We start from the raw sequence: 17,213 nt of genomic DNA on the forward strand, positions 1-17,213 counted from the left end.
TACACAAAATTATAATCGTTTGAGGGAATATCCGAAGTGTTCGTGCTTGCAATGGAAATTCCCTCTGAAAATATGTACCCTCATCCCAACGTTGCCTCATCCTAACCGTTTTCACATGATCGTCATCGTCATCACGAAAGATGGCGTGCGAAGTGCTACGTGAACTCTGGAAAACAGTGGCGGTTCCAAGCCTCACATACGGCAACGCAGTTCTCTGTATAGCAATAACCACGACCCGTTTCCTCGAGAAGAAGCAGACTGAGACAGGCAGAACGGCTTTAGGAACACGTAGATCTGCACCAAACGCTGCCATCCAGGGTGACCTCGGATGGTCTAGCTTCCAAGCCAGAGAAGCGGTCGCGAAAATCTCCTATGAAGGAAGATTACGAACAGCACCTGAATCTGACCTTGTTAACCAGATATACCGACACCTTATCTACATGGACACCCCCACTGCCTGGAGGAAAAAGACAAGAACACTGATGAGCGAAGTAGGCATAGCGCAAATGACACTATCCGACGAGACGATACTCAGCGGACGGGAGATCCGTGAGCAGGTTCACTACTGGGAAACCTCTAATTGGCTAAAGGGCGCACAACTGAAATCGGCACTACAAACATACGTGAAAGGGAAAAACGAAATCAACACCGAGAAGATCTACGACAACTCCATTGGAAGCTCACTGTTATTTGAAGCACGCGCAGGAGTACTACGAACACGAGAATGGTGGATGAAGGTTCGGCGCGGTCACGGATGGGAAACCACGCAGCCAGAGCCGGATCCTGAATCAAAGCCACAGCCGGACGGAACAGATATGGACCTCAACTGCGCCGCCTGTGGAGAAATCCGAGAATCGATATCACACATCGTAGTGGAATGTACGAAGCTGACACCTACGATAGAAGCGCCATCTCTAGAGGAAGCGCTTGGATTCGGCACAGGAAAATACGTCGATGCAGTCAAACGACGTCTGAGTATGTGGTGGGAGAAAACCCACAGGAACAATAACAGGACCACAACTGGTGAAAAAGACTGAGGAACTGTGTTTTTAGGCTAGGACGCGCACTGCCCCCGCAGAACGCTGTCCGCCCGGTATAAAGGGAACGGCCAACACGATCATCATCATCATCATCATCATCGTCCCCCATGCCTTTGATTGGAGGTATGTATGTCTTTTTCTCGAACTCTTCCTCGTATTCAGTATGTGACTGTCTTGTGAGAACCTTTCCTCATTTCGGGTTACCTTTCTCCGTACGATAGAATCATTGCCAAATCCCCCGCTAAATCACATTTTGCTTTAATTCCGCATTGTGGCAACCTCAGCTGGCAGCACACATTCACCTGAAAAGAAGGTCTAGCGCAATTTTAACGAACGGAAGACAACGTTTTAGTCCACATTCCATAGTGTTGTTTGTCCTTCTATCCATGATGTTGGATGTCTGAAGAAAAAAAAAAAAAACAACTTAAAAGATCGAATCGACACCCGAGTGAACTAAATTAATTACCTTAATTAATTGACTTAATTTAATGAACTAAACTGAACAACGTGAAGTCGTGACTTGAGCCTGGAAGCATTCACACAAGGAGTGTAGGGATAAAAAGGGTGAAAACTTGTCTGGTTGGTTCTGCATGCTAAAGTTGCTGGAAATGTGTTTTTACTAAATTAAAGGGGCATCTTACGAACACGACGAACACGTTTATTTATAATCTAGGGGTTCATCTGGAGGCCTTGTAGAGAGCGTGAACCAGTCTGAGTGGGGGGGGGGGGGGGGGAAATTGCCTCCCCTGAGCACGCCAGAGGGGGTGCCGTGTGGAAAATAAATATAAAAATAAATAAAAACGTTGCGTTCTTCCTAATTGTTTGTTCAACCTCTGCATTTACGTTACAATTAAAAACTCCACTTACGCTGTGCAAAAAAATTGTGGTGTAAGTTTCACTTTACTGTTTGAGATAATTTTTTGTGTTGAAGTGTATCCAGCAGTTGTGTTCAATTTCAGTACGCGGCAGCACCGGGGTGTCCCTTTATGAAGGTGACTTGAGCAGCAGCGAGTGCAGGTGAGCTCTTCCACGTGTGTGTACAGTCAATCTCCGTTTATCTGGGCTACACTTCTCCGGATTCTGTGCTATCCAACTGAGAAACATGGGTACAGATTTCAGCCCGTGCCACATGCCTTCATTTATCCAGGCTTTAGTTTCCGGATCTGGACAAAAATTTCCACGGAACCACTGAGGAAAATAATCAATGTCTGCCATATCAGTCGTCTAGTGTTGAATCAGAGACGATCTACATTTCGTCAAGTGGGGGCGACAAGCTTGAGGAATTTTCCCATTGTACCCGTGCACTGCACAATAACCAGTCCACTACAGATATTCCACCGAGTGATGAAATCTGTTCACTTCGAGACCCCCTGTTTGTCCCGCGTTTATCCGGATGTTTTCTCTGGAAATGGCCATAAACGAGGGTGGACTATACCTATGTGGTCGCTGAGAGCCGATATTGATTTGGTGGCGTCTAATCAATCAATCAATCAATCGTATGTGCAGGGACAGCAGCAATAGCTGTAGGTGCATAGCATTCAGTAAGGATGGCAAACTCTTCGCCTGGAACACCCAAGAAAAGTAAGCACTTACACCATCGTTTCGAGCACTGATTCATTCTGATCTTCAGGGTGTACGTGGTCTCTCTGCCATCCCTGGAAAAGCGCTTGGAGGTGGACCTGCCTCGAACGCAAGCGATGGCCTTCTCTCCGAAAGGGACCGTTCTAGCACTGTGGCAGCTCTACACTGGTGTGGTACCCTTCTTCTAATAAGGGAAGGAAAAAGAGTTATGGTTGTTTGTTGGCAGCACAAAAGGAGAACCTCCACCTCCTGGACACCAAGGACGGACGGACGCTCGCATCTTTTGTCCACAAGAAGCAGTCTGACTGGTGAGCGGAGGTCAGGGGAAGGTCCAGGGAAGCTTCTCGTGTGTGTATGTGGGGGGGGATGTAACACGGCGGACTACTGCATTTGCAGTTCGCACGTTGTTGGAGGCTCTACGGTACGTCTCGAATTTTATGTACTGACTTACTTGTTGCGAAGCCTAATAGAATAGGTTTAACTCAAGGGCTTTTTTGTAATTCTAAAGGCCAGCAGATTAGTGAGACAACGATAGTCAAAATAGTTCTAAGGAGACAAACAAGGCATGCGGTGGAATTGCTATTTGGCAGGACTGGCAGGGAGTCGTCTTGGAGCAGGACTCTGAGGATTGCGGAGTTGATTTTTGGGTTCGCACACTGAGGAGGTGCTTGTGATTCCTCCTCCTCCTCTGCGCCCGAGTCTTTGTCCTTGATAAGGCAATGAAGCGTACGTCGGCCATAGAAATCATAAGGAGTCTGCTAGTGTATGTCATAGCTGTCGCGCAGTTTTTGAGCAAAAAGGAAAATCTCATCAGGAAAATGTGCCCCCTGGATTCGCCCATGGCACAGGCGCAACCAACTCCATACTGTTGCAAACAAGCGGGATGGTGGTTTTTCCTTCATGTTTTTAGGGACCCGTCTGGGCTAAAGATTATATTTTATTTTGTATCTCAAAAGAATGTCTAGTAAAAGTAGTAGTTTTGTAGTGTAGTGAATGTCTAAAAGAACAAAGTACATGAAATATAAATGATATCAGTGAACATTATGTATTTCTATCAATTTTTGGACGGACTGGGGCAAGTTTGGGTGTCGCGTAATATACGTGATGATAACACACATGAGCATTGGTTTCCCTGGCAGTAGCTGACACGTGCAGCACGGTGATCACCAACGGAAGGTGGCCTCGGGGGTGATGGTCCTCACGGAGCTACAGTGTTGCCAAGCGAGAGCCAAATCATGCGCATATTTACGTCACATTTGTTAAAATCGGAAATTAATTCGATAAATCTTCCACATCACATTGAGAAACAGTGCTTTGCAAAAGTACAATATGACACGCATCAGTTTCAGTGCCACAAATTAGGTGGGAATCCAGAATTTGGTAGGACGTAATTTAGCCCAGGGTGGTGCTTTAAATGGTGGCAGTTATGTAGGACGCTTTTCATCTGTGTGATACTGTGGCATTGACAGTCGGCAGTAGACACCCAGCTCCCATATTACTGCAATTTTAAAATATTTTGGCGCATTTTTCTAAAGGATAATGCGGGGATGCTCGCTTCCATTCGTGACATGATGGATGCAAAGTCTTTCTACACATTTGGAGGTGTTTTAAACTTCTTTAAATTAACGACAGACAGTGTATAATTGTGAGCCTGCCCATTGAAGACCATGTCTGAACAATTGCAGGCAGCCCCAGTGGAGCGAAGACGAAGAAATATGTGCCAGAGGTGTAAATAATGAAGTCCTGGTGTTCGAAAACAATGCTTTTGGTGAGTTCTTCACCAAACTTAATTTCTATCTGGCGTGAATACTATCCCATTTCCCGAGGACGGTTTTTAAGGCATAACGCAGCAGAAAGTCACGTAACCTTTGTCGGGCCTACAGAGCCCCTGACAATATATATATTATGTGCATGAAGAAAGAAAAGTTACCATCGTTAAATTCCAGAATATTACATGCACTTCCAACCTGTTTAACAGCCTTTAAATTTTTAAATGGGCATAAATTTTAGTTGGCTCGTGAGCGGGTGGCATCGACATTATGGGGTTTAATGTCATTACAGACCCTGCGGACTGACGTGTGGCACAACCTTCGTGGATACTGCCATTCGCGACCTGAACGGCACGATAATGTCATTTGTTCTGCTCATGCGGCACAGGTATTATATTATTAGGATTGTTGCAGAAAAGCCATCCACCAAGCTCCACCTGCAGAAAATGTCAGAATTCAGCCTCGCCCCTGGAGGGAAGCCCTACCACATGGCTTGTCTGGTGCCAGGCAGCAAGGTAATCGTTTCTTGCCTTTCCTCTCTGTTGCTCGTGTCATGATATGGGTTCTCTTTTCAGGGCCAGCCGTCTTTCGTACGTGTCTTCTGTCATCCGCATTTTGATGGGCCCAATGCTGGGGTTGCCAACAAGAGCTTCTACAAGGCAGACAGGGTTGATTTCTTTTGGAACAAGAAAGGTGATTTTTTTTTGTGTGTCAATCAATGATATTGATTACTTTAGTGGACTTGATTAGAACAAACATTTTGGCAACTATGCATCGGTGTTTGTGAGCCTTGTCTCTCCCAGCTTCTATTGGGGGAAAGGGGGCCATTGTTTAGTATTATGCTCGGATTCAGGCAAGGGTTTACTGCTGCTGACAAGTACAGATGTAGACAAGACAGGTGCCTCCTATTATGGAGATCAAGGGCTTCACTTTCTCAGGACAACTGGAGACACAGCCATCGTCAAAAGAAGTGAGACCCCACCTTCCGTTCCCAATTATTCTTGCGTGTCAAGAGGGGCTTTCTTTTCCAGACAAGGAGGGACCCATCTATAGTGTGGCTTGGAGTCCCCAGTGTGACCACTTCTGCGTCGTCTACGGATGTATCCTTGGAGAAGAGAAGTGCCGTCCACAAACCTCCTGTTTTTGGTTGCGCTGCAATATATGGCAAATATAAATGCATTCTTGCATGAGAGTGGGGAAACATAGTCGTCAACCTATAGTTTGCAGGAGCACAAGCTCTATGTTTCTGTCTCTATCTGACAACACAAAATGTGGGAGCATGTTATGTCACGACGTTCTCTCGTCCTGGGATGCGCTCTTTTCACGAGGAGAGGATTTTTTAAGGGTGTGCGGAACAGAGACCTAATGCGCGCCCTCTGTCGGTAACCTACGCCCATCGTTTTTTTGCAGGAGCTCGTTTTATTCGTTGCAGAACACTCCGCGCTGAAAAAGAACAAAAATGTGGGTGTCACCTCAATGCTCCTTCAAGCTGAATTGTGCAGAGATTGATACCATCCAGAAAAAAATGTTTTGCATAGTTGGTTTTGGTAAACAGCCTGGTGACTCAAAAGGAGCTATCCTACATCCTATCACTTCCTTGCTCCTTCCTTTAAAGGAGCCCAGAAAGCCATCCAAAAGATTTTCTGTTTCTGGCGAATTACGAAAGGACGTAACTTGACGTGACAATTAACACAAAAAAATTCTCTGTACGCAGTATTTTTCTTGGAATAAAACGCCCCCGAACATCGACGCGCGCGTTCCGCTCGACTCGCTCTGCAGGCCAAAACGAAGAGGAGGAGGAGGAGGATTGTGATGTCATCAGGGTTACAAGAGAGACCGCGCTCCAATCAGGGCTGGTGCTTTTCGCACTTTTTTTCTTTTTAGTTTCTACTCCCAGTTCTCTCTGTGTGTAGCAGACGACGCTTCTCCAAACAAGCAAACCAGCTAGCGGGCTGCACCGCGATGACGTCAAGACGACTCTGGCTGCTAGTTGCGGGCATTGCCACCGTTGCGTCCGGTTGCGATTTTCAAAATCCGCGAATTCCGTGATATGTATGCATCTGTCGAGCGAATCACTTCGCATGGTGCGTTTTAGCATTCGGGTTAACGGCTTGGTTTGAAAAAATTGTTGTGACTGAAGCGCTTTCTGTGCTCCTTTAACCCCTGAAGTTAGGAAAGAACCAATCCGAATGTGGCAGTGATGTACAAGTTTTGTACAGGAATGTTTGTGTCTCTGGAAAAAGGTCCCTAACACATGGCTAGTCATGCCTGCAAAGGCTGCACTTTTCAACCTCAATTGCGACCTCATCTTTGAAATGGGCACGGGGCCACGCAACAGCGTCTACTACAACCCCCATGGAAGCCATATCCTTTTACCAGAGGAAGGTCACATAATTGAGTTGTGCTCATATTGTTTCAGGCTTCATGGAACGGCTCCACCAACATTATGGCTGTTTCTATGGCCTCATGTATAAGTTGGTTTTGTAATTTAGTTTAATTTATTTTTATTTTATTTTTACTCTAGAGCTGCTCCGCAGCGATAGTAGGATTAGTTGTGCACTGATCAGTTGTAGTTGTACCTGTGTTGCAGATGATGCGGCTGTCTGCTATGATTTTATGCTTTTGGTTGTTTGCTAGTTGTAAAGTAAAAAGACAATTCAGGAGGAAATCAGGTTTAACCTGACTGTTACCTGTTGGAGTGATCTTTTACCCAGGAAAGCCAGACCTCAGCTGTAACTCAATAGCCCATTTCGAACTGTGCCAAAGACTGCTGACCTGAAGGATGCAGGGCCTGCTAGCATATAAAAAAAAAAAATAATAATAATAATAATTATACAACTTAGGTATTACTGTGGGATTTGTGCTAAGAAAAGAAAAAAATGCAGAAACGTAGCACTTCACCCATACCAGAACACCGTTGCGGATCCTTGACCTTGTGTGCACTGCTGATCCTTGCTGGTTTCGGCAACCTGCGAGGAAACGTGGAAGTGTGGGACGTTAAGGCGCAGAAACTCGTGTCCAAGAGTCAAGCGTCTGATTCCACCCTTTTGGAGTGGAGCCCCGATGGAGAGCATTATCTGACGGCTACCACAGCACCGAGGCTCAGGGTGGCTAACGGGTCAGTGAGTGACATATGGTGTGCTGAAATAACTCACCTTGAAGTCAGAAAGTGATGTCAACAGTATGTTGGACACCTCTGTCACTAGCTCCTAGTATAAAGGAGGCCTGTTCAATGCTTGCCATCCACCCTTCACTACATGGACATATAAAGTCCCGATGCTATCCGCTTCAGCCAATCATCATCCCAAATTTTAAACGCACAAAGCTTGTGGCTATACAGTGGCTGCTTATGTGGCTGATAGTGGCTTGTCACTATGGCTATGATTGAAAGAGTCCTGTTTGGGACATGGCTCCTATGTCACATCAATAAGAGATCTGGCCCTATTTAACCGAGGTGGCATTGGTTCTGTCCTGTGTATTTTTGTCTCGTCCATTTCGAAAGAAGCATTGACAGTATTAGCAGTGATTGAACTAGGTTCTCAGTAGAGTACCAGCACATCATATAAGTGTCTTCTTTGGCAGGATGAAGGTGTGGCACTACACGGGCAGTCTTCAACACGAATACATGTGGCCAGCAAACGAGGAGCTGTGGGATGCCCAGTGGCAGCCAGGAGGCAGTTTCGAGGCCAAACCCATCACTTACGTTCCAGTAGCTGGAATACAGTCGTCCCAGCCTCAGGGTCTGTTTGACTGGTGTTCTAACGAAACATAGATACTCCTGAAAATGCTATAGAGCAACAAATACTTGACTGGATACCTCCAGGAAGTGTCCTCCAGTCATTAAAGTTTTTTACTGCAAGCTGAACAGAAGGATCCACTGGTGACAACATTGGTGACAGCATATATAGTTATTCTTTGCATAAACTGCAAATGGCAGTCTCTCCCACAACGTACTTGATGTCACAATCTCGTACTCCTGTGGGGTCCCACGATGTACTTCATCAAGGTTGGACAGTTGGAGTTTGAACTTTGAAAGTGCAGAATATGGCCATTGCAGATGACAGCTTGCAACTTAAAGGTGCCCTCAAACTGTGTATTATGGTAATAACGTTTGCAAAAGCACACCTTCTTTCGTCGTTGGTCGTGGCCCATCAATGCACAGTTACCATCACATCTGTGAGATGGAGCAGCGAGTCGCGTTCTTGCGCATCTGAACTTGAAGGACATACAACTATGATTGTCTTGCAGCATCAAAGCAGGTGTACAGGCCTCCAGGGGCCAGGAAAGAAGAGAAACAAGAGAAACCTCCAGAAGTCAACAGAGAAAGAAAGATGAAGAATATCAAGAAGGTAGCCCTGAAAATGCCTTTGAAAAAAAATCACCAGAGGACCTTATTTTTCAGAAGTTGCAGCAGATCACAATCCTTAAGGAACAGCTACAGAAAGGGGTCACCCTAGAAGCCAATCAGGTAATTAGGACAATTTTCAAAGGGATGATGATAATCGTGTGGCAACATTTCAGTTGGAGAAGCTCAAGAAGGAACAGGAATTACTTCAGGAACTGCAGAGCCTAAAAGTGTGATATTGCGAAGGACATGTCATGTTGCTTCTTTGCCAATAAAACTCTTGTACAATACATGCTGCAAAAATGTCACTGCTTTCCTCATCCATGATGCCATAGTAGAAATTATCCCTGTGTACAGGGCATTTTTTTTAATCCTTTTCAGAATTTTCAGAATAGGGCTGTGTGAGCTACCTAGATGTGGTTTTCATAGGTGGGTTGTGCAGACATCCTGTGGGAAAGAGCATGGAGCTACTTAAAAATTCATTAAGTGTTTTGGGGGAATTGTGAGATAAGTAGTAGAATCAGAGCCAGCCATTTTTTCCTTTTTTTAAAATATCAATCTATTTTAAATACAGTATCCTGATGTGAGCACGTGCTTCAAGATACAAATCGCAAAATTTTGCTAAGCTAAAACCACACACTTCTCGAGCCCAAAAAAGAGGGAAAGGGTGTTTGCGGGCTACGTGTTTTGTAGAGATCGAGCTGATTGGAATAAACGCTGATCTGTTGGCCAGGTAGACCACTTTTCGGCCCAGATAAGCCGAAGCGATATTGTTTCTGCGCTCGAGAATTGCGTAGTTCTGATTTCGCCTCATTTGCATACCAAAGTTTGGCAATTTATATTTCAAAGTTTGTGCACGTCTCAGGATTTTTAAGAAAGAGGGCGGGTTCAAATATAATGATTTCCTCCAATTCTGCTGTTTCCCATTTTCACAAAAAAGTCCAATTAAAAAAATTAATGAATATTATGTATAATTTGTCGCCCAGTAGTGCTCTTCCTCACGGGATGTCGGCCTGGCCACATAACCCGTCCGCAAAAAATGGCATCAGTGCTGCTCTCGCAGCATTTAAAAAAATTAATGTAACGCGAATAAAATAAAAATAAAAGGGGTGATGTTTGAGCCTACGTCAGAAATTATAAAAATAATTGGTTTGGAGAAATTAGAAAAACTGGACATAATAACTTTTTTTAAAGCTGGAAATTACTGCACCTATTTTCAAATGCAGCAGTGCACATGTTTTTTACTTCTAGAGATTTCTCTTGAAAGTGATGCAAATTGGTTCATATCATTATTGCAGAGAGGCATTCAATTGCTTGCATCAAAATTAACATTGAACACAGCACTTGAACATACATTTACGTTACCAACTACTCCATATATCTACAGTGCATACTTTACCGCGTGATATACCTCCAGGAGTCGTCACGCAAGATATTTCCTTTGGGTAGCGCGAATTTCCTTAGATAATTAGTTTGCAAGAGTGCGCGCAGCGGCGGCGATCACCCCCATGCTGTTCCCTGCATGTGGTGACGTCAAGTCCGTCAGCTCTTCTCATTGGCTGCCGAGAATGGTCTGCTAGCGAAAGCGATCAGTCGAGACGTTGGACGGGCTGCGCGAAATGCAACCGCGAAAAGAAAAAGGAAGGCGCACGTGCCTCACTACTGGGTGATTGGGTAGACTCACTTGACGCGCCGACTGGCAGGAGAATTTCTGACCCGCGAGCATGGAGATTTTTGCACGATTGCTGTACTTTTGAGCGAATATATAAATATATCCCAGTGCTGTAGTTCCAGTAGAGAATACGTCTCGACTTTCGTGGCGGACGTGCAACAAAACTCACATGCACATCGATATACCAAGTTATTTTCGTCAAATGGGTAAAGAGTCGGTTCTGATTTCGCGGAATTTATAAACGTTCTTTGAGATTCCACTGGGCGGCGCACGGTTACAAATATTTCTCCCGTACTTGGGTGTTTGTGGAAAGAATTCACGCTTTTGAAGTTTTTGCGCTATGTTTTCCCACTTGGTTCCTCGCGAGCCACATCGTTTGCGAAGAAGACGACAGCGACAAAGTGGAAGTTTGCGTGGTGGTGGCGACGGTGTGTAGAATGGAGAGCAGCAAGACTGGCAAGACCACCTCCTCCTCTGCCGAGGACATGACGTCACGCGCAGAAGGCAGTGTGGGTAGGAAACGTGCTTCTGTGGTGCTGCAATGTGGTGGTGAGGAGGCTGGAGGAGACGCTATGGCGGCGGGCTGTTGTGGAACAAAGAAGCAGAAAATGAACAACAATAACTCTACTCCCTGCTGCAATGGGACGATTGTTCATCCCAATCATATGCAGCCCAGTATATACAAAAACAATATGGTCGTCTGCGTGGAGATGTGCTTTTTTTGCTTCGATGTGCTCTATTGCCACCTGAACCAGTTCGAGCCCCCAAAGACACCGAATTTCCCCAACGAATGCTAGTAAGTGCTCCCAATTTTCAATGGGTGTCGTTAGGCAGCTACGCTTATTGCACTCCTTCTGCTCGCAAAACAAACAAAAAGAAAGAAAGAAAGAACCGCCCTCGCAACCAGCTGTTACTAGGGCTCATCACCGCACTGGCCTAATTCGTACCTTCGCGATGACGTTTAATTATAATTTAAACAGTTTTAGGTGACCGCATTTAGCGCGCTGATTTGTTGGTCTTTAGTTGTCTGAATGGGCCTATTCACTGTAACCTTTTGTTTCTTTCTCAGATTCCAGCCTCGCCTTTCTTTGGTCCCAGTTCTTTTTTAGAGCCTAGTTTTGTTTGTTTTGTGGGTCTTAATGCAAACCTGGGACTTTCTTTCCCCTCTCAAGCCCGCTGTTTGTCACATGGAACATCGGGAAAGACAAAAGATTGCGAGGCTGCATCGGAACCTTCAATGCGATGAACCTTCACTCGGGTCTTCGCGAGTATGCAGTCACCAGGTACGTCCCCCGTCACAGGATTAAGGATAAAAAGAGGAATCCACTTCATGTGTGCCACACGTGCAGTGCTTTCAAGGACAGCCGCTTCAGCCCCATCACACGGGAGGAGTTCAGCAAGCTGCACGTGTCCGTCTCCATCCTACGGCACTTTGAGGATGGCACAGATTACCTGGACTGGGAGATCGGCATCCATGGCATCCGGATAGAGTTCCTCACAGAGAAGGGCTCCAAACGGACAGCCACATACCTGCCAGAGGTCGCTCCCGAGCAAGGTGAGATGGCTTAGGTTCACACACGCTGTAACATATCTCTGTAACATATAACAACCCGGAAAGGGAGGATATGTAATGCTATGTCTAGAGGCGTGCAGTTATGTCCACAATATCTGCGTAACATCTTCACTTGCGGATGGATGGATCCTCCACCAAGATATCTATGTCACTACCCTTGAGTCAGCCTTAGTTTCTTTGCCAACACTTCCTAGATGCAGCCACAGTTGAAAGCATCCAAGTGTGTCATTCATTGCATTGCTGTCTTGTTTTACCTAATGTTATTGTACAACTGGACATAATGTTCCTGTAGGAGTCTGTATGCTCAGAAGGGAACGTGCTTTGCACGGAGTAGTCTTTTTTTCCTTTGAATGCTGGATGTAATCAATATTTGTGCGGATCCTAGAAGCAGTCTTGGGTAGTGACTGAGTTACAAGTAATTAGTTACTTTTCTACAACAGTAACTAGTAAAAGTGGTAACTAGTTAGTTACTTTTCTACAATAGTAACTAACTAGTTACCACCTTTGGTTAAAGTAACTGTAAAAATAACTAAGCTACTCAGCTAGGGCAATATTTTCCATGCAGCGGTTCTCTATAGTGTCGTTCACTGGAATAGCCAGGGGGGAGGGGGCTCTGGGTGTTCAACCCCCCCCCCTCCCAAATGGTACCTCTGGTAGTGCATTTGGGAGAGGGAAATCCTTCTCTCCCACGTAATGTCCCCATAGAACCCCCTCCCGAAATATTTTATACGCCGTCGGTGATGTTTTGTAGAGTCTTCAAAGGCCATTTTTCCCGAACAGAAATTCCGCAAATATTGTAATCTCATACGCAGCCCCAACGACCTTGAATAACTCCCACCGTGCTGTTAAGACCAACCAAAATTTAATGTGAAGCGAAATCCTGTTTATAACATGGTATAGCTGTATATTCTATGACAGTTCTAGTGCTAAAACAAATTTTTTTTAGGGTTACATTTATTTGGCTTTTTCTTCGTAGAAGGTAACTGTAAAGTAACAAAGTTACTTTAACATGGTCATTGTAGCTGTAACTCGTTCCATTTCACGAAGAGTAACGAGTTACTTTTCTTGAGTAGCTTACCAGTGATGGGTCTGTGTGCTCAGAAGTAAACATGTTTTCATGGAGTAGATTGTTTCAACTGAATGCCGGATAAAATCGATATCCACACGGATCCTAGGAAGTGCGGGTACAGTGATGCCGTGAATGTTAACCACACTCTCCTCCAATTCCATCCATGACAACAGGCTGGGACCACATCCAGACCATTGATTCTCTGCTGCGCAAGGGAGGCTTCAAGGGTTCCATCTCTCAGGACCTGCGAAAGTCCATCCATCTAACGCGCTACCAGAGTGAGAAGGTTTCAATTAGTTACCAAGAGTACCGGGACTATTGGAGGAATCGCCAGTGCTAACGATGGCCCTCCGCTAGGCCCCCCCTCCCTGTTAACGGTGCCTCCGACGACCGCTCAACTTCTTGGGTACTTAGCGAGGTTGTCGCAACACTGCCACAAGCTTTTTACGACTGTGTTCGTTTTCTGGACGCAGCTGTTTGTTTGTTGATCATAATCACTCATGTATTATGCACCATATTTCTGTTTTCTTCCGATAAAGAAATATAGAGAAAGCTGTGGAGGTGAGAACCACACGCAAAAAAAGAGGAAAAGCTCGGAGAAAGAACAAAAAAAAAGCAGCTGTGTGTCTGTATGCACGTCTTGCTGGTGTCGGGGAAAGGTGTTGTCGTGTTACGGAATAACTTTTTGCTAGACTTCCTTCCAAATCTCTTTGCATAGATAGTGCCGAAGCAATAAGCAATTTCGGAACAGAAAATATTTTAAAACCGGCCATTATTGGGCTCGTTGGAAGCTGTTTACGTTGAAGAAGAATCATTAGATGTGCTCTACGTGTTGACTGTTTGCGAGGGTTCGTCACCACCATCTTTCATAATCAAGTTTTCTCCAATCAGTTGAATGTCGATTCTTGCATAGTGCTAAAAGTGAGTGACTCTAAACCATTGAGATCTGCCACGGATAACTTATAGACGACCGCGAGAATAATTTACTAGGAGTTGTAGGACCAGCGCGCATAGGCTATAACATACAGCACTCGGTGGATTTCTGCAGTTTTGGTCGTGCCGTTATTTCACGACGCCCATTTTTAAACTTGTGTTCCGTTGAGGACTGTGTTCCACTGCTGGAGTAGCCTTTTTTGCGTGGTCCGAGCATTTTGTACTACAATAATTCTGTTTGAGATTAAACAAAAATAAAATTTGATAGAGAATAAAAATAAAATCCTTCGTTTCACAAAGGGGTTCCTTCCTCAAATACGCTGAAAGTCGTAGTTAACGTCATTAACTGCCGTACACGTTGCATGAAACCAACTATCTGAAGAGGTACAATAATTTAGTTTCGGCATTTGAGGACTAGACCATTTGTGTACTAGAAGCAGTCTCTGTACGGATCTGGAATTTTGTTTGAAATGTGCTCGAAAAGCAATTGTTCTGACCAGGAGTGACTTGCCAGGTGGGAATGTTGTTTTGAGAGAAAAAAAAAATATGGAGAGAGATTTTGTAGGCCCATAAAGGCTGACTCAAGTCCAAGCCCCAAGGTCACCTTGTGGTTGGCTTTGTGTACTCTACATTTGCGAGTGATGATTGTTAGCGTGCCAGAAATGTACTTAAAAAAGTGAATGGCAAAAGTAAATGGATGTCTTTTTGTCTATCCTTCTCTCATGAAAATATCTTCCTTCGAAAATTTTCGAATGTTCCAGCCTCTTCAGGGACGCTGTGTCTTCAGGCTGGCCTTCTAAGCCGTTCAGTGGAGCATTCATGATCAGTGTCTGCTTACTGAATTCCAACCCTGCTGCAAAATAGGTGCTGCCATTAATACTTTTTTCTGCAGTGGATCGTGCAACAACTAACATGCCCTTTTGTGTAAGAACGATGGCCATAGCTGACCTCTAGCACGCACTGGAGAGAGAGGGGGGCACACCCTCCCCTTGACTCCTTCAGTGAATGTGATGTGTAGAGCATGCTGCAGTTGTGATCGTAATCACCTCGAGATGTAAGGCACCAAACTATTATAATTCAAAGCAGGCCCCCTTGCAGAAGTACCCAATTCCCCTACCTTGGCCCACGAGGCATTTATTGCCACCATAACCGAGTCTATCCACCTATCCGTTTATTGTTGCAAAAAATGTTATTCACCAAGATAGTGTCTGCTGTGCAGCTTTAAAACGCTGCGCATCTGCATGTGAAGCAGGAGAAACGCAACGGCCGCCTGTAATCCAAAGATGGTGACGATGGTGGCACTGCGCTTCACGGTCATCAGGGCGTCTTGGATGATGGAGCCATAGTGGGTCTTGAGGGGTGGAAGGGCGTAGGTGTTGTAACGCAGAGCGAACGTTATGCAGAGGGCGGGACCCGTCACCACGGGGTAGAGGAGGCCGAAGAACAGCTGCTGGGCAATGCCCTTGCTCTGCAAGCACGCCGTACATCGGGTGTTCAACAAGATGATGTCAGAGGCCACCAGGTGTTGGGAGAGGAAGGCCCCAATCATGGGGAGGGCAACACTGGGCAGGTAGGTTGATGCGCGGGCGAAGCTCTGGAGACGGTAGTGCTTGCGGAACATGCTGTGGATGATCATGCTGCTGATGCCCACGGCGCTCGCTGATATGCCGCTACCAGCCCTCAGGGGGAACCTATCAGGGGGATAAAGTGTTCAGAACGCAAATTTTTTCACTCTACGAGGATTTCAGGATAAAATGGGCCTGCGTGCACTCCTTAAGGGGGAATGACTTCTGCGCTAGACAATGGAGAAAGTTTGTTCGTACACCCCCCTCAGAAACGGCGTAAAATATCGTCAAAACAGAGGTACTGGCGAGTTCTCATTGTATTACCCTCGTCAACGACACATCTTGTAGAATTCCAGGGCTATCCGTTGATTTGTATTGAGCCCCGAATTCGCAAATATTTTATTGCGCGACACACTATCGAGATCGCAGCACATGTTCGGGACGCACCATAATGTATTAAAAATCAACGGCTCAACCTTGTCCCCTAAAAAATAGGTCATTGACTAGAGAAAAGGTAAGAGAACACGCCAGTACCAATGTTACGGTGATCATTTAGAGCGTTCACGTGTCTTGTGCGAACGAAAATCGCCTATAGACTTCTGAAGAAGTGATTCCGCCTTAAAAACGTTTCGCCGGTAACTATATAGAGCACGTTCTTACATCTCGCTTGTTGGCTTCCATTTACTAATTAGTTCCCAGTGATGTTCCAATGCTTGCTGTCTCGTGAGCAGAACTGCACCTTTAGGGACGCGGTCGGGGGAAGCGAACGCTATCGCTCCAGTCATTATTTCTTCTACAACTTAACTTACGAACCACCCAAAACAAACGCATGCCGCCATGTTTACGTATGGGCGCCGCCTGGCGTAAACATGTGACGTCACTAATGAAGCAAGAAGCGATTTACGAAGTTCGAACAAAATTTATTTTTGTAGCGTTCTGGAGTATTATGAAGAATAGAATGTGATCGTGACGCCAAAAATGTTCCGATTTTGTCAGTCGCATCGGCAGCGCCGCCTGGTCGAGTGGTGAGGCGATAAGGTACAGGTTACGCCGCGGACAGGCTTCTGTGGTACAGGCAGTGCAGCACTGTAGATATATGGGGGAATGTGGCCCGTGTAGTGTTCTTGTCTTTATACGCGGTTGTACCCAGGGCCGATGCTAGGGGAGTGCGGGGCCTGAGGCAGTGACATATCGCGGGCCTGTTTCACACGATTAAGTGCATACTTGATATATATAAAAAAAAAAAATCAATCATGGTCTACGGTCTTGGTTGTTCCAAGACCATGGGCCCGATCTTGAACTTGTCGTTATTCCAGAACGATTTTGGAGCGCGGTAACGATCGTTATGTGAAAGTTCAAGATCAGGGCCCATATGTTCCTATACCGAGGTAGTTTCATGAGAAATGCGTACACATGCGAGGCAAAGAAATAATAATAAAAAAGCTTTCCTGTGGTACTAATATAAGAGACATACGCCCCCCCCCCCCCCCCCCCCCCCATGACAGACCCTTAAATCCGCCCCTGCCCGGTCACATATTATGCAATTTTCTTTGTAATAATATTAATATATAATGCAATAAACATAAAGGACATGGGGACCACAGTGCATTTTGTTGTGATTTTCCTATGATATAAGAAAGGCTAGGGCATAACTCTGATAAGGCTG

General features: G+C 45.4%; 3 protein-coding genes and 1 long non-coding RNA gene across 4 annotated transcripts; 2 read left to right on the forward strand and 2 right to left on the reverse strand.

Annotated features, from left to right (window-relative positions):
* The first annotated feature begins 108 nt into the window (after positions 1–108).
* Positions 109–9,025, forward strand: LOC135367375 (eukaryotic translation initiation factor 2A-like). The gene is made up of 17 exons (XM_064600612.1): positions 109–144; positions 1,140–1,163; positions 2,000–2,057; positions 2,547–2,621; positions 2,671–2,789; positions 2,848–2,929; positions 4,307–4,389; positions 4,805–4,905; positions 4,966–5,083; positions 5,244–5,360; positions 5,422–5,490; positions 6,653–6,753; positions 7,333–7,508; positions 7,973–8,130; positions 8,639–8,739; positions 8,793–8,858; positions 8,912–9,025. Exons 1-17 carry the CDS (start codon positions 141–143, stop codon positions 8,969–8,971), a joined length of 1,512 nt encoding a protein of 503 aa, XP_064456682.1. The 5' UTR covers positions 109–140; the 3' UTR covers positions 8,972–9,025.
* Positions 5,226–9,612, reverse strand: LOC135367377 (uncharacterized). The gene is made up of 3 exons (XR_010414444.1): positions 7,298–9,612; positions 7,081–7,181; positions 5,226–5,542 (listed from the first exon to the last, which is right to left on the reverse strand). It is a non-coding gene; the product is annotated as an uncharacterized LOC135367377 (long non-coding RNA).
* Positions 9,613–10,814: 1,202 nt separating this feature from the next.
* On the forward strand, positions 10,815–14,694 carry LOC135367376 (uncharacterized protein CG5902-like). The gene is made up of 4 exons (XM_064600614.1): positions 10,815–11,203; positions 11,580–11,690; positions 11,757–11,962; positions 13,223–14,694. The coding sequence occupies exons 1-4, from the start codon at positions 10,845–10,847 to the stop codon at positions 13,387–13,389; spliced, it is 843 nt and encodes a 280-aa protein (XP_064456684.1). The 5' UTR covers positions 10,815–10,844; the 3' UTR covers positions 13,390–14,694.
* Positions 14,695–15,136: 442 nt separating this feature from the next.
* Positions 15,137–16,410, reverse strand: LOC135366295 (uncharacterized). The gene is made up of 2 exons (XM_064598971.1): positions 16,208–16,410; positions 15,137–15,673 (listed from the first exon to the last, which is right to left on the reverse strand). Exons 1-2 carry the CDS (start codon positions 16,330–16,332, stop codon positions 15,172–15,174), a joined length of 627 nt encoding a protein of 208 aa, XP_064455041.1. The 5' UTR covers positions 16,333–16,410; the 3' UTR covers positions 15,137–15,171.
* Between the last annotated feature and the right edge of the window lie 803 nt (positions 16,411–17,213).

This window comes from Ornithodoros turicata, chromosome 8 (genome assembly GCF_037126465.1).
Source record: "Ornithodoros turicata isolate Travis chromosome 8, ASM3712646v1, whole genome shotgun sequence".
NCBI classification, from domain to species: domain Eukaryota; kingdom Metazoa; phylum Arthropoda; class Arachnida; order Ixodida; family Argasidae; genus Ornithodoros; species Ornithodoros turicata.

Coding starts and splice junctions, on each gene's coding strand:
- LOC135367375 (XM_064600612.1), top strand. Junction 5,084..5,243: donor TTTCTTTTGGAACAAGAAAG/GTGATTTTTTTT, acceptor GCTCGGATTCAG/GCAAGGGTTTACTGCTGCTG. Junction 5,361..5,421: donor CACAGCCATCGTCAAAAGAA/GTGAGACCCCAC, acceptor TTTCTTTTCCAG/ACAAGGAGGGACCCATCTAT.
- LOC135367376 (XM_064600614.1), top strand. CDS start 10,845: ATGGAGAGCAGCAAGACTGGCAAGACCACCTCCTCCTCTGCCGAGGAC. Junction 11,204..11,579: donor AATTTCCCCAACGAATGCTA/GTAAGTGCTCCC, acceptor TCCCCTCTCAAG/CCCGCTGTTTGTCACATGGA. Junction 11,963..13,222: donor AGAGGTCGCTCCCGAGCAAG/GTGAGATGGCTT, acceptor CCATGACAACAG/GCTGGGACCACATCCAGACC.
- LOC135366295 (XM_064598971.1), bottom strand. CDS start 16,332: ATGACTGGAGCGATAGCGTTCGCTTCCCCCGACCGCGTCCCTAAAGGT. Junction 15,674..16,207: donor TGGAAGCCAACAAGCGAGAT/GTAAGAACGTGC, acceptor TCCCCCTGATAG/GTTCCCCCTGAGGGCTGGTA.